The 12,885-nt window shown below is 50.2% G+C and overlaps 6 protein-coding genes; 4 read left to right on the plus strand and 2 right to left on the minus strand.

The window, feature by feature from the left end:
* Positions 1–210: 210 nt before the first annotated feature.
* FFUJ_13445 (related to 3-phosphoserine aminotransferase) lies at positions 211–1,589 on the plus strand (the record flags this gene model as incomplete). XM_023576132.1 has 3 exons in its annotated part: positions 211–322; positions 375–1,173; positions 1,223–1,589. 3 exons carry the CDS (start codon positions 211–213, stop codon positions 1,587–1,589), a joined length of 1,278 nt encoding a protein of 425 aa, XP_023429330.1.
* A 497-nt stretch (positions 1,590–2,086) lies between these two features.
* Positions 2,087–3,869, plus strand: FFUJ_13446 (related to GTPase MSS1, mitochondrial; the record flags this gene model as incomplete). XM_023576133.1 has 2 exons in its annotated part: positions 2,087–2,374; positions 2,427–3,869. 2 exons carry the CDS (start codon positions 2,087–2,089, stop codon positions 3,867–3,869), a joined length of 1,731 nt encoding a protein of 576 aa, XP_023429331.1.
* A 557-nt stretch (positions 3,870–4,426) lies between these two features.
* Positions 4,427–4,669, minus strand: FFUJ_13447 (uncharacterized protein; the record flags this gene model as incomplete). The annotated part of the gene is made up of 1 exon (XM_023576134.1): positions 4,427–4,669. One exon carries the CDS (start codon positions 4,667–4,669, stop codon positions 4,427–4,429), a length of 243 nt encoding a protein of 80 aa, XP_023429332.1.
* Positions 4,670–8,109: 3,440 nt separating this feature from the next.
* Positions 8,110–10,664, minus strand: FFUJ_13448 (related to ER glucosidase I; the record flags this gene model as incomplete). XM_023576135.1 has 3 exons in its annotated part: positions 8,110–8,355; positions 8,416–10,379; positions 10,433–10,664. 3 exons carry the CDS (start codon positions 10,662–10,664, stop codon positions 8,110–8,112), a joined length of 2,442 nt encoding a protein of 813 aa, XP_023429333.1.
* A 414-nt stretch (positions 10,665–11,078) lies between these two features.
* FFUJ_13449 (uncharacterized protein) lies at positions 11,079–11,876 on the plus strand (the record flags this gene model as incomplete). XM_023576136.1 has 2 exons in its annotated part: positions 11,079–11,418; positions 11,470–11,876. 2 exons carry the CDS (start codon positions 11,079–11,081, stop codon positions 11,874–11,876), a joined length of 747 nt encoding a protein of 248 aa, XP_023429334.1.
* Positions 11,877–12,224: 348 nt separating this feature from the next.
* On the plus strand, positions 12,225–12,860 carry FFUJ_13450 (uncharacterized protein; the record flags this gene model as incomplete). The annotated part of the gene is made up of 1 exon (XM_023576137.1): positions 12,225–12,860. One exon carries the CDS (start codon positions 12,225–12,227, stop codon positions 12,858–12,860), a length of 636 nt encoding a protein of 211 aa, XP_023429335.1.
* Positions 12,861–12,885: the final 25 nt, after the last annotated feature.

The raw sequence follows: 12,885 nt of genomic DNA on the forward strand, positions 1-12,885 counted from the left end.
CACATACCCCTCATTTCTTCAAATTTGCTCCTGTCATACCAAACTCACCCTCTCAGAGTCATACGTTGTTGAATACCGGATCTCTTCTGTGGGCATTTCTATTGGATGACTCACAGTGACTTACAGTAAATACCCGCGACTTTTAGACATCTCCAGTTTTTATCCTCTCGCATACTCCATCACACTCTCTTCTCTCAACACAACGACATCATGCCTTCCAGATCTGAGATCACATATTTCGGCGCAGGCCCTGCTCTGCTGCCCACAGACGTCCTTGAGAAGGCTGCCCAGGCCCTCATCGACTATGAGCATACCGGATTAGGTACACCCAAAATATCATAATTCGTCGTCAACGTCACTAAACAAATGACAAGGTATTGCTGAGCACAGCCATCGTTCAGAGCTGGCTACAAACATCATCAACGAGGCCAAGGCTGATCTTGCCTCATACATTGACATTCCCGAGGACTATGAGGTTCTTTTCATGCAGGGTGGTGGAAGTGGAGAGTTCTCGGCTACCTTGTACAACCTTGTCGGTGCATGGGTGACAAAGAAGAAGGCCCAGATTGTTGCCAACCTCAAGGCTCCTGAGGACGACCCTCGTGTGGAGCAGGAGCTCAGGAATGCAGTCGAGAAGGAGCTCAAGACGGATTACATTGTCACTGGTGGCTGGTCTCAGAAGGCTTCTGAAGAAGCTAAGCGGCTGCTTGGTCCTGAGCATGTCAACATTGTCGCTGACGCCCGCCAGATCAATAATGGCAAGTATGGCAAGATTCCCGAGGAGAACACCTGGAACCTTTCCAAGGATGCTGCTTTGGTGTATTATTGCGACAACGAGACCGTCGATGGTGTAGAATTTCCTGCTTTCCCTCAGTCCTTGACCCCTGGACCTGACGGCGAGGGCCCCATTGTTGTGGCCGATATGTCCTCCAACATCTTGTCGAGGAGAATCCCTGTCCGAAACTTCTCAGTCATCTTCTTCGGCGCCCAGAAGAACCTCGGCTGCACTGGTGTCACCGTTGTGATTATCAAGAAGAGCCTTCTTCCCCCCAAGACACCTCAGCCCCCTGCCGCACTTCTTCGGCGACTTGGACTTCCTATCCCTCCTATCATCTTCTCTTACGAGACTATCGCCAAGAACAACAGTCTCTACAATACCCTGAGCATCTTCGAGTGAGCGCTTCTATATGACACGTGTGGCACATGTACTGACTAGATTAAGTGTCTATATTGCTGGCCAAGTTCTCAAGAAGTCACTCAGCACCTATAACAAGGTCGAGGGACAGGAGGCCGTGTCCGCCAAGAAGGCCGAGCTTATATATGGTGCTCTTGACGCTCACCCCGATGTGTACAGAGTTGTCCCTGACAAGTCTGTTCGTTCAAGGATGAACATCTGCTTCCGAGTTACCAAGAATGGCGACACTGATGGTACGGAGAAGGCTTTCCTCAAGGAGGCCACTGCGCAGGGTCTCACCGGCCTCAAGGGCCACCGAAGTGTGGGTGGTATTCGTGCCAGCAGCTACAATTCCATTCCTTTGGACGGCGCTGAAAAGCTTGCCAAGTTCATCGAGACGTTTGCTGCCTCATAAGAAAATTCAATCATGAAAAGGTTGAGCTGGATGGTTTGAGGATTTGTGGAGTTGATTAGATGCGTGTACGACATCAAGGATAAAAGTCAACCTAGATAGATGTTGAATCCAACATGTTCCATGAGGATAAAAAATAAGAATCAAATAAATGAAGTATAATAGAAGGAGCTCTACTTAAATAGCTTGTACTGGTGATGATCCTCTACTAGGTACGTAGGTACCTCAAGTTAAACATCCTTCACCCAGGCCCTGATGGGTGAGTTCCAGTGGGTTAGTGCACTATCATTTTGCTACGATCAGTGGGCCCTGAGCGCTATAGCAAGGATGGAATCAACCTTAGGTTTCTCTCCAGTCTTGTTTATGTCTCCAACCAGAAAAACTCAGCCAATACTCATTTATTTCTCCCAAATACAGCGTCTATCGTCTTTATTCTAGGAAAGTCGGAATATATGAAAATTAGAACAAGTCCGAATATTTCATTATCACTCGTTTCGCCGATGCTGAGACGCAGTCTCCTAAGGAGGCTCAATTGCAAAGCGAATCGCTCTCGAGTCTTCCTATCGCCATTCTATATAAGGAAGTGCAACGACGAAAATTTGACACCACCTTTGCGGTATTCTATTGCCTCGTCAACGAAGCCATTCTCGCATCAGTCGTGGCATACACAAAACTCTGGATCTGTCTCCGGACTACCAATCATAGACGACACCATCTATGCTCTATCAACGGCGCAGGGCCGGGCGGGTATTGCGGTAATTCGCATCTCTGGCCCATCGTGTCTTGGGGTAAGTGTCATACAAATTACTATATATACAGGTATCTAATTTTGGTGTCAAGATTTACGAGGCACTTTGCCCGTCGAAGCCATTGCCAAAACCAAGATATGCAACAGTGCGGTCCCTATATGACCCCCAGCATGCCAATAATGAACAGATAGTGCTGGACTCAGAAGCTCTTGTTCTTTACTTTCCTAACCCCAAGACTGTAACTGGTGACGATGTCTTGGAGTTGCACGTTCATGGAGGATCAGCCACCATAAAAGCTGTGTTAACAGCCATTCCGAAATGTTCCGCTACACATCGTATTCGATACGCAGAGCCTGGCGAGTTTACGAAGCGCGCCTTTTTCAACGACCGCCTGGATCTTGCTCAAATTGAATCCCTGAGTGACACCCTAGCAGCTGAAACGGAACAGCAACGTCGTGCAGCTGTGCGAGGCAATTCAGGTGCTCTTGGACGACAATACGAGGCATGGAGAGAGCAGCTCTTGTTGGCTCGTGGTGAGATCGAAGCATTGATCGACTTTTCCGAAGACCAGCACTTCGACGAGTCCCAAGCTGAATTGTTACAGAACGTGACTGCGCAAGTTGCCAGGATGCTACACAGCATTGAGCTGCATGAACAGGGAAGTCAAAGGAGCGAGCTTTTGAGGAACGGAATTCGTATAGCGCTGTTAGGGCCACCCAATGTTGGTAAGAGCTCGCTTATGAACCTGATCGTTGGGCGCGAGGCATCTATTGTGTCCGGTGAAGCAGGCACAACGCGAGATATCGTCGAGGCAAGCTTAGACATTCGCGGCTATTTATGTTCATTTGCAGATACGGCTGGGTTTCGCTCCAAAGGTTCCCCGGTGCTAAACGGGGCTGATAGTGGCGCAATTGGGGCCGTGGAGGAAGAAGGTATACGGCGAGCCAAGCAACAAGCTCTGGACTCTGACCTTGTTATAGTCCTAGCATCCGTGGAGGATGGTCAGGATGGGCCATTTATGCAATACGACCAAGAAACGCTCGATCTCGCTGCCGGGGCAGAGGACTGTCTTGTTGTTGTCAATAAACAAGATGCAGTTGGTAAAGAAGAATTTGAGAAGCTGGTTCAAGATTTCAGAAAAGCTGTTCGAATTCGAGCCCCCAAACTAGCGGCGGCGCAGTTCGTGTCCGTGTCGTGTAAGGAGGCTCAGGCAGGGACATGGGAAAGCAAGGATCCTGGCGGTATCCAGGATGTGATCACCAAGCTCGTGGCATCCTTTGATAAAATGACATCCATGCCCATAGATCTCCAGGATCTGCTAGGCGTTACAGAGCGCCAACGCCAGCTCCTGGTCAAGTGCCGTCGACACTTGGAGGACTTCATGATGGAGGCTACCCCTGAAGAGGGCTTGGATGCCGATGCTGTACTCGCGGCCGAGTATCTGAGGTATGCTGCGAATTGCCTTGCACGGATCACAGGACGGGATGAGTTTGGAGATGTTGAGGATGTACTGGGCGTTATCTTTGAAAAGTAAGTTCTGAAAGATTTATGTATGAGATGTCTGGCAGATGCTGATTTTGATACGTGTTAGATTCTGTGTGGGGAAATAAGCGCGTGGCAAAGAAGATTATAGTGACGGGACATTGGTAAGAGAGTTGAAATATATTTTCCATCGAGGAATATTCTATAGAGAGCAGCTGATCTGAACAAATTGAAAGACTCAAGGTTGGGCCGCCTGGGCCTGGTCTAGCCGGTCATGAAAAGAGAAAGCGAAAATGAATTTGAGATGAGATGATATGAAAAACAGAGCAAAAGGAAATCCATGCTGTATGCTCGCTTCTATGCCGTGCCGTGCCATGCCATGCCAACGCTGTGTAATGCTATGCTTCCATCTTTTCCAACTCCCGCTATGCGATGCTGTCCGTGTCTGCAACTTGTTCCTCCGAATACCAATGCTGATGATGAGAACAAAACAAAACTCCGTTTCATGCAAATGCTGTTGAAACTAGTGTCTAAACAGAAAACTCCGCCCCATGCTTGCGCTGTCGCTGTGTATGCTTTTGGGAAGTGACTCGAGAGTAACAAGGGAGTTTACTCCTCGTCATTGTCGCTGGGACCATTGTAACCAGAGCGACCCTTGTTGCCCTGGGAGGAATCATCGTCTTCAGGGCCGTTGTAGCCAGAGCGACCAGAGTCTCCCTCCTCAGGCTCGTTGTAGCCAGATCGACCACGGTTGTTTGTTGGCTTGGAGTCAGAGTCGTCGCCGTCCTTGTTGTAGCCAGATCGGCCGAAGGATCGGGTAGTAGGAGCAAATGTGAGAGTGAAAGCAGCCATTGTAAGTGTTGTAGAGTAGAGTTGAGATAAGTGAGACTTTTGGGTGAAGATGGAAGTTGAGTTGAGTTGAAAGAGCTGAGCTGTTGTATATAAGTGTTGGGTTGTAGAGTGTATTTGTAGAGTGTAGATGAAGATGGTTGTTGATGGTGATGAGAATTCTAATTCGGAGGAGGAGGAGATGGACAGTTATATAGAAAGTGAGTCAACTATAGAACGAAGCCAAGGGTAACTAAGCACATCGCAGATAGGGATTCTCGGTAGACGGTGGAAGCGGCTGACTCTGACTGACGCCTGTTCGCTCGTTCGGTTGTGTTGTCGTATCATGACGATCAAGCACCCCCTTAGCATGGGGGCAACAAAATAGAAACACACTACATAACGTATCGTGCTAGGTAGATTACAGCAGTGCCCATTGTTCCGCCCTTGCTATGGAACCTTCTTTCGCTTCCGTCAGTCTGCGCCATGTCGCCGATGCTGACAGGGGATCCATCAAAGCCGTGAGTGGTGGAGGACACCATCGTAGGGCTGAGGGCAATGTGTTAATGGGGGACCGGACCTTGCAGTACAGTTACAGGGGTCTCTGTCAAACGGTGTAAGTTAATAAGTAGCCACGCCCACGGTACCCGGGGTAGGGGTCGGGTCGGGGTGCGGAAGACCCGGGCCGTATCCAGTCAAGTCGCTGCGTATTGTATTACTGAGTGAGCGAGTGAGTCTTTTGACTGCCCGTTCCATTGATGGGCTTACGGGGCTTGGGCAGGGTATACGTTATAATAAGCCACAGCCTCAAATGAACACCCCTGTCCATGTAATCAATCAATCATCCTCCACGGCTCTGGCCATGGACCTGGAGCAGCAGATGCAGAATAGATGCATCATGGTGGTTTTTTTTCTTTCGACCCCAACAATGCAATTGTCCAGGATAACAGACATATCAAATGAGTTTGAAGAGTTGGTGTGGAGACGGAGCTTAGATACGTAAATACGCACCTCCAAGATACTGTATAGTATTCGTATTATCATCGCGCCCAAACTATTCTGCACTCTTGGTACTGTATGTATCAACGTCCAGACAATTGCGGATTTGCAACGCAGAAACGTCATCAAGGCTGACAAATGAGGCCGTGTGATTCCAATTCGATCCAAACTCCGACTATCTAGATTCGGAGTCAATCATGGAGTTTAGGAGAGATGAGACACGGTACGGACGGAGTAGACAAAGAGATTCCAATTAATCCCGGTTGAAATTCGTTGAATGTGCCAACGTGTACTTGACTGCATGCGCGTCCCATATCGCAATAGGCACAGAGAAGAAGCTTCCAAGGTGCAGTTTCTCGTCACATGGGCACTCTTGATAAGTTTAAAAGGCTGCCTAAAAGACAAGACATTTACATGAGGCATCACGATAGCGAATAAGTCAGCAAGTTGCACCCTTTATTCTGTCATCCCGCTTTGTCATCCCGCAAATGGCGGATGCAGCCACAGAAGCCATGACGCGACTTCCCCATTGGCGTGCATCGGTCAAGCCCGTGTTTCCGCCTACCGAAGGAACAAACTGCCCCAGATTCCAGGGCCCTCTCCCCTAATCATCATCATCATCATCACCATCACCGACACCGAAGAGTCACCCTCTGCATATTCCGCCTTTCTTACTAAACATGAACTCTCTCTCTTATCATGACTCATCTTGCACCATCAATTGATTATTGAAACCAACAAAAGAACCTTGTCAGGTTCCCGAATATTGCAGTTACTCAATCGGTCTCGTGGGGGCAGAAGAATGAAACGTCACGTTCAAATCGAGACAACCTCAACTTACACCACGCGCACTCTATCACCCACACTGACACTCACACCCATGAGGTAATCGTCGAACAGCCCCTTCTGACCTTACTATCATCCGCACACTAGCCTACTGGGTGGCCGGGACTCCTTCATTCCGGTCGGCACGGCATCTGGTCTTACCCGTCAGTCAGGTTCAGGTTCAGGCCCTTTCGCCGGCCAGCGCGGGCCCTCCCAATCCCTTGGGACCTAATTTCTGAGCATCCAACTCCTCTCGATACTGAGACTCGACGGGGGTTCTCGATTCTCACTGAGATCTCTGGTACCGCCTCTCATTGGCCAGACCCCCAAGCAGCCATCTCAAGCGCTTGCTGTGAATGACCAACGAGCTGAGAGGCCGAACCATTGACGCATTTGCTCCCAAGAATCGCCAATGCTACGCTTGTTCTATCAATGGAAACATTTCGCGATCGAAAATCACATTTCAATCACATCATGATGTCCGTCTAGTCTCGAATTCTTACAAACAGCCGCAATGGTACACCAACCTCACCCGCCGCATGCATATACCCTGGTCAAGTTTAAGCGCCTTAAAAATAGAAACAGCGCCGGTATTGGTCAATTGGCGCGCTGTCGCTTCATCTGACTGTTTTCGCTACTGTAGCTCGTTGCATAGCCCCGGACAGGCTCCAATCGATCCAATCACCAGGCTTAGACGGTACACTCACCACCACGAGGCATTATCCAGGAAATCAGCCTTGCAACCTAGACCAGGCTCTTGTATTACTGTTTCTACCTAAGAACTAAGACATGGACCATGTTTCTGCCGTCTCGGTTACCTCTGAGACATTACGGGATATAGCTTTCCAGATCCTTGCCCGCTGTTTTGTTTCTGCTTACTCCCCTGAGCCATGTCTCGGGAAGGATTGCAACGCCTGTCAGGTGTATCGGAGGGTTCCCTTGGGCGTGGAAGCTCATGTTCCACCAATACAGGTTGCAGCCTGTTCGCGTTGAAGCTATACACTATCTATCAACCACATGCACTCATGCACTCAAGCAGTTCTGGGCATTTCTAAGAATGGTTGCATCTACGGATCTGCGGCTTATGTCTCGGCAGCTACTCTCATCCCGGAAGCAAGCCGGTAGACTATGACTGGTAACCGATGCAAAATCCTGACATTGCTAGAAACCCGCTGACGTTCATTCGACTAAACGCAAGCACACTTTCTTTTTTCAACTTCATCGACAGCCTTCGGCCATTTGAATAAGTTCCGCCGACGCCACTAAAACGTTGACAGCCTGCCGATCCGTATGGCGCACATACCACACCGACCTGCATCCATTGAGCCATCACCAGGCATCAGGGATCAAATTACAGCCATCCGTCGCACAGAATCAATAAAACAGAGTTTGGAGGCTCTGCCCCTGAATTGCCTAATATGGTAGAATGTTTCGATCCCTGTTCCCAGCCTCATAGCCCCCAAGCTTCACAAAGCCTGCATGGCTTGGGAATGCGGTACAAGCCGTGGGATCGTTTTACGATGTATGTCTTGGCTGTGACTAACCATTGACCAATAGCCGGTATGTTTCAATTGGCACATCACGATGCGCATAACACCTTTGCAAGTAGTCCTACATTGCCTTGTTACATTCTGTACCATTCACAGCTCGTCCCTGGCATGAGCCTCCTGGCCAGGATCTTCCATAGCCATGATCTTGACGACAAGACTAGTCCATCCAGTGAAGTGCTGTGTTCGCTGGCCGGCACCCGTATCGGGGTTGTACTGCTCCCAGGCGAAGCCTGTTTCTTCCCAACTCTTGTACACGGTGTCAACAAGGTTCTTACGGAGACGCCTGAACAGATCCTTCGCTTTACCCCTGTAGGGGCCTTCTTGCGAAGCAACGTTCTATATGCACGTGTTAGTCTTTGTACTACTTCGCCAAGGGATATCTGGGGGGAACCCTACCTGTAGTTGAGACAAAGCCAGGTAATTGATAGGCATCCAAACCGGGCTGCGCCAGTAGTTCTCGCCCGTGGCGTAGAACTCATCCTTTTTACTCAAGCTGCGAATGCCGTGGGGGCTCCAAAGGTGCTCCTCGTCACCGATCAGTTGAAGAATCTTGCCCAGCTTGGGGTCGTCAGCCTTCATCAGGCCGACCAGGAAAGGGAACAGGGAAATGTAGCCCTTGTGGCATACGAGTGCGTGTTCCTCGTAATCATCGATCGTTGCGTCACAATAGCAACCCTCCTTATCGGACCAGTGGAGATCATTGAGGTTGTGCTCGATGCCATCCAAGTTCTTCCTATACTCATTCACATCTTCGGCCATGCCGAGGGCGTCTGCGATGTTCATCAACGACTTTGTCATCAGCCCAACCCAGGACATGAGATCGACGTGCAGCTCGCCCGGCGAAGGGGGCTGGGGTCGAGGATAGTCGTCCAGGCCACTGGTGAGGATGTGAGTCTCAGTACGGCCCCTCCATCTGTAAGCTTCCTTGGTTGAGTATGCATCACGGTCATAGTTCTTTATGTCACCTCGCTGAGTTTTGCGGAACCAGTCGTATTGTTGTCTTAACAGGGGGTACAACCTTCGAAGATAGTTCTCGCCGAGCTCGATATTGTCGAGGTGAGCGGTTTGCAGAGGATCGGCCCCCAGAATACGTTCCTTTGCCTCGCGCTTCGTTCCGTTTGATGCGCGAAGACGCTCCATGAAGCCCTCGATGATAAGGAAGAGGGTAGGGGGGTTGGCATAATGTGGAAATTGCACTTGAAACTCAGGGGGGACTTTGCTCCGGGCCTCGTGACCTAGAATTTGTTCGCGCGCGATCCAGCCATCTTCATCCATAGTGTTGTACCAGCTCTTGACAATTTCAAGTGTGAGGTCAATATCCCAGTCGGCAATGGGAATCAGGTGAAATCCTTCATCCCACAGGAAACCACGGGGGAAGAAAGGGCGAGAAGGAACGCTGGTGAAAAGCTCATAGGGGCCTTCGAGTTCTGGCTGTGTGCGTGCCTTGGCTTGCGCGGCCTCCTCCCAGAACCCGTCGTTCTGCTCCTCATACTCAGGCGCATACGATCGATCAATTAGCTGGTGACCATGGAAGTACCCTATGCCGCCGATGAGGTTCGACAGCATGCTCTTGCCGAATTTCTTGTACTTCTCCTCTGTGAAAGGCTCCTTGAGCTTGAAGGTGTTGGTGAAGCGCTCGTTGAAGATTTCTGAAGTCTTCTCGATCTGTTCAGTAACCTCCTCGGAAGTAAACTCCTTGCCTCCAGATCCCGATGAAAAGATGACATCGAACTCGAACGGTCCCTCGAAGGTCTTCTCGACTATATGGACGTTACCTTTTCCAGGCGCATGGGCAATACGGTACACCTGCCACGGTGGAGGCGGATCCGCCTGGTCAGCGTTCTGCTGCACGGGCGAAACGGCATCTTGAAGTTGCTTGAAGACAACGGGCTTGCCCTGCCAGGTGAGGTCGGCTGGGACCTCAGCACTCGAGACGATGGTTGTGTCGCCATGTCGATCTTCCAGAAACTTGTGGTCTGTTGAAGGGTGCTCTCCGGTACCTTTTTTGATAAGAAGCTTGTAGTCTCCTAGCGCCGTTGAACTGCCCGTAAGAGTAACGTCGTCTTCAAAACCATACTGAGTACCTTCACCTTCAACAGCAAGTTCGCCCTGGCCATCCTGGGCGATGTAATAGAACAGCATGGTCCTGGTGTTTTTGGGCGCACCGTCTCGCAGCTCGCCCTTGATTCGGGCAGCCCAGCTGCCACCATGGTTTCCACCAGGGATCTTCACAAAAGTAGTGGTCAAGTCGATGTTGTTGCCTTTGTCGTGAATAGATTGCACACCGCCTATGCGGGCATCATACTCATCCCATCCGTAGCCATGCATATCTTCTCCCTGCTCGCAAGTATATCTGAAACCTACAAGGTAAGTGTCAGAGCATTTGTACCACGAAGCTTGCTATTTCACTTACCATTCTGAATATCATGGTAGTTGTCGACTTTCCCCCACATGAGCCCTGTCCATAGGCCATCTGGTGTTCGTGGTCGCACACCAAAGTACAGATTGGATTTGTAGGGGCCCCAAAAGAGGCTCTGGTTGTTTTGACGGCCAATTTCTGCCGTCAGCACAGAAGATGCATCGTCTGCGGCTGAGACGCCCAGAGCGAATGTCGCCGCCGACACCCAATGGGCAATTTTCACCATACTGACGATGGAAAGTGTTTCTCACAAGCCTCTACAAGAGAAATTGAGTTAAATACTTCTTTGAGCGAACCCTAGAGAATTCAATTCCTCATTGGGTGAATTTGTGCGTGAACAAGCTCCAGAGAACACGTAGTTAGGAGTAGCGAATTGATATGACGACGCAAGGCTGAGAGTTGGAGAAGGATCCGGGGTCTGGAGAGAGCTCGGGCCAATGATGAAGCTTCACCAGCCACCGCCACTTGAAGCTCAAACTCCACTTAAAAGTTATATTGTTTCTTGTTTCAGCCTTCCTCTAACTAACTAGAACTTGTTGGATTCATTTTCGAACATTCTTATTCTTCACCTAACACTGTCTACATCTCAACCCCGCCAGTAAATTCTCAGGAACAGGAATAAAAATCTACAACACACACAATGGGAGACACTAGGCGAAGCAGACGACCCGATAGTCGTCAGATGTGGGACGAATCCGACAGACGCGATAGACGTGGAGGACATAACAGGGACAACGACCGCGATCGCAGAGGATACAGGTCAAGATCACGCGAGCGCCGTGGATACAGAGATCGATCAAGATCGCCAGAAAGGAGACATCGAGATCGAGATCGAGATGGTGATAGGAACCGACCTAGGGATAGAGGCCCGCGCCATCATGATGATCGAGACAGGAGGGATAGACGGAGAGAGGATGCAGAGGATGCGCCACCAAGACAGAGACGAGATGAGCGTCGTGAAGATGATAGAGATAAGAGAAGTATGCACTCACCCCCATTTTAACGTTATGAAAATCTAACTTGCCACGTAGGCAAATCTCGTCGCTCAGCGTCACCACAATCACGAAGCCCTACTCACGAAGCACTTCCCACGCGTCCTCGTCCCGACGCAAAGCGCCCGGCACCAAACATGTCCTTCAACGTCGGCTCTCGTGCAAGCCGCTCGCCACCACCGCCATCACGCGCACAGCATGAAGAGGAAACCAATCGCTCGGAAGAGGGCCAGGCTTCAGAGGTTGAAGAAGATCCTATGGACGCAGAGGACGACGATATGGCCGCTATGCAGGCTATGATGGGCTTCGGCGGGTTTGGAACGACCAAGAACAAGAAGGTTTCGGGCAACAATGCTGGTGGCGTGCACAAAGAGAAGAAGACGGAGTATCGTCAGTATATGAACAGGAACGGCGGGTTCAACAGGCCATTGAGTCCATCACGCTGAGCGTTCTGGCTAGAAGGCGTTGATGCAGTACGGGTTACGATCTCCGTGAGGACAACTGGCACTTTTACGGTTATGCCGTAAAGGTAAAACTGGATTGGCGTATGGATGGATTGGTTTTCCTGCCGAACGAGCGGGACATCAAAGTTTACAGTATCTTACGTGTGTAATGGATTCTCAGCCCTGCTTTCGCGTTCCTCTTTCGCATTACTCTCTGCGTCAATACATATTCCGTCCGGGCTTAACTTCGACCATCCCAAGGATGTGCCTGTTTCCTCGGCGTTTACGACAAAACCCTCCATTTAGACGAGCCCACACAAACTTCCGCAGAATATATACACCAGTCTCGCCATGGCCATCCTTGCGACATTCTTCCGCTCTTTTGAGGGCGTCATACTCAGTATAACAGCCATCCACATAGTCCTCACTACTTTGTCGAACTGGGTATGTCGACCCGCTACTCCTACACCAGAAGAGCTTATACGATCAAGACGCGAAAACCATACCGCCGTTCGATCGGCCGTGAACAGAGTTGTTGAAGCTGCTCCCCGGGCAGCCGCTGGCAAGCACCCCTGCCATAAGCCTTGTCACAGCTGGTGGTGGTATGCTATGGCCTTATGGCCAGCCCCTAGTGACCGTCTCTGCCGTAAACCTCGTCGCAAATGGTGGTGGTACATTGTGGCCCTGTGGCCAGCTCGTGATGACCCAAATCGGTGGTTCATTCTGATCACGGCCTTGTCCATTAGTATACTCACTTTCATTTTCTTCTTGCGAGAGATATTCCCCGACATTTATCAGGGTCATGTTCGATTCTTTACGGTCCTCTCGTTTCTGGCACTCGAAGTCGGACGTGCCGCTTACTTCTACCATCTCTTGAAAGACTGTTCTGTTCTGATTCAAGAAGTATGCATTGGTCTCATGGGTCATGTCACTGGTGGCTTCTGCCGCCTCGGCAGTCTATTCGCCGTCCCTCCGATGAAACATTGAACAAGCAGCGACGAGAAAAGTCGAC

Source organism: Fusarium fujikuroi, chromosome FFUJ_chr04 (genome assembly GCF_900079805.1).
Source record: "Fusarium fujikuroi IMI 58289 draft genome, chromosome FFUJ_chr04".
Lineage (NCBI taxonomy): Eukaryota > Fungi > Ascomycota > Sordariomycetes > Hypocreales > Nectriaceae > Fusarium > Fusarium fujikuroi.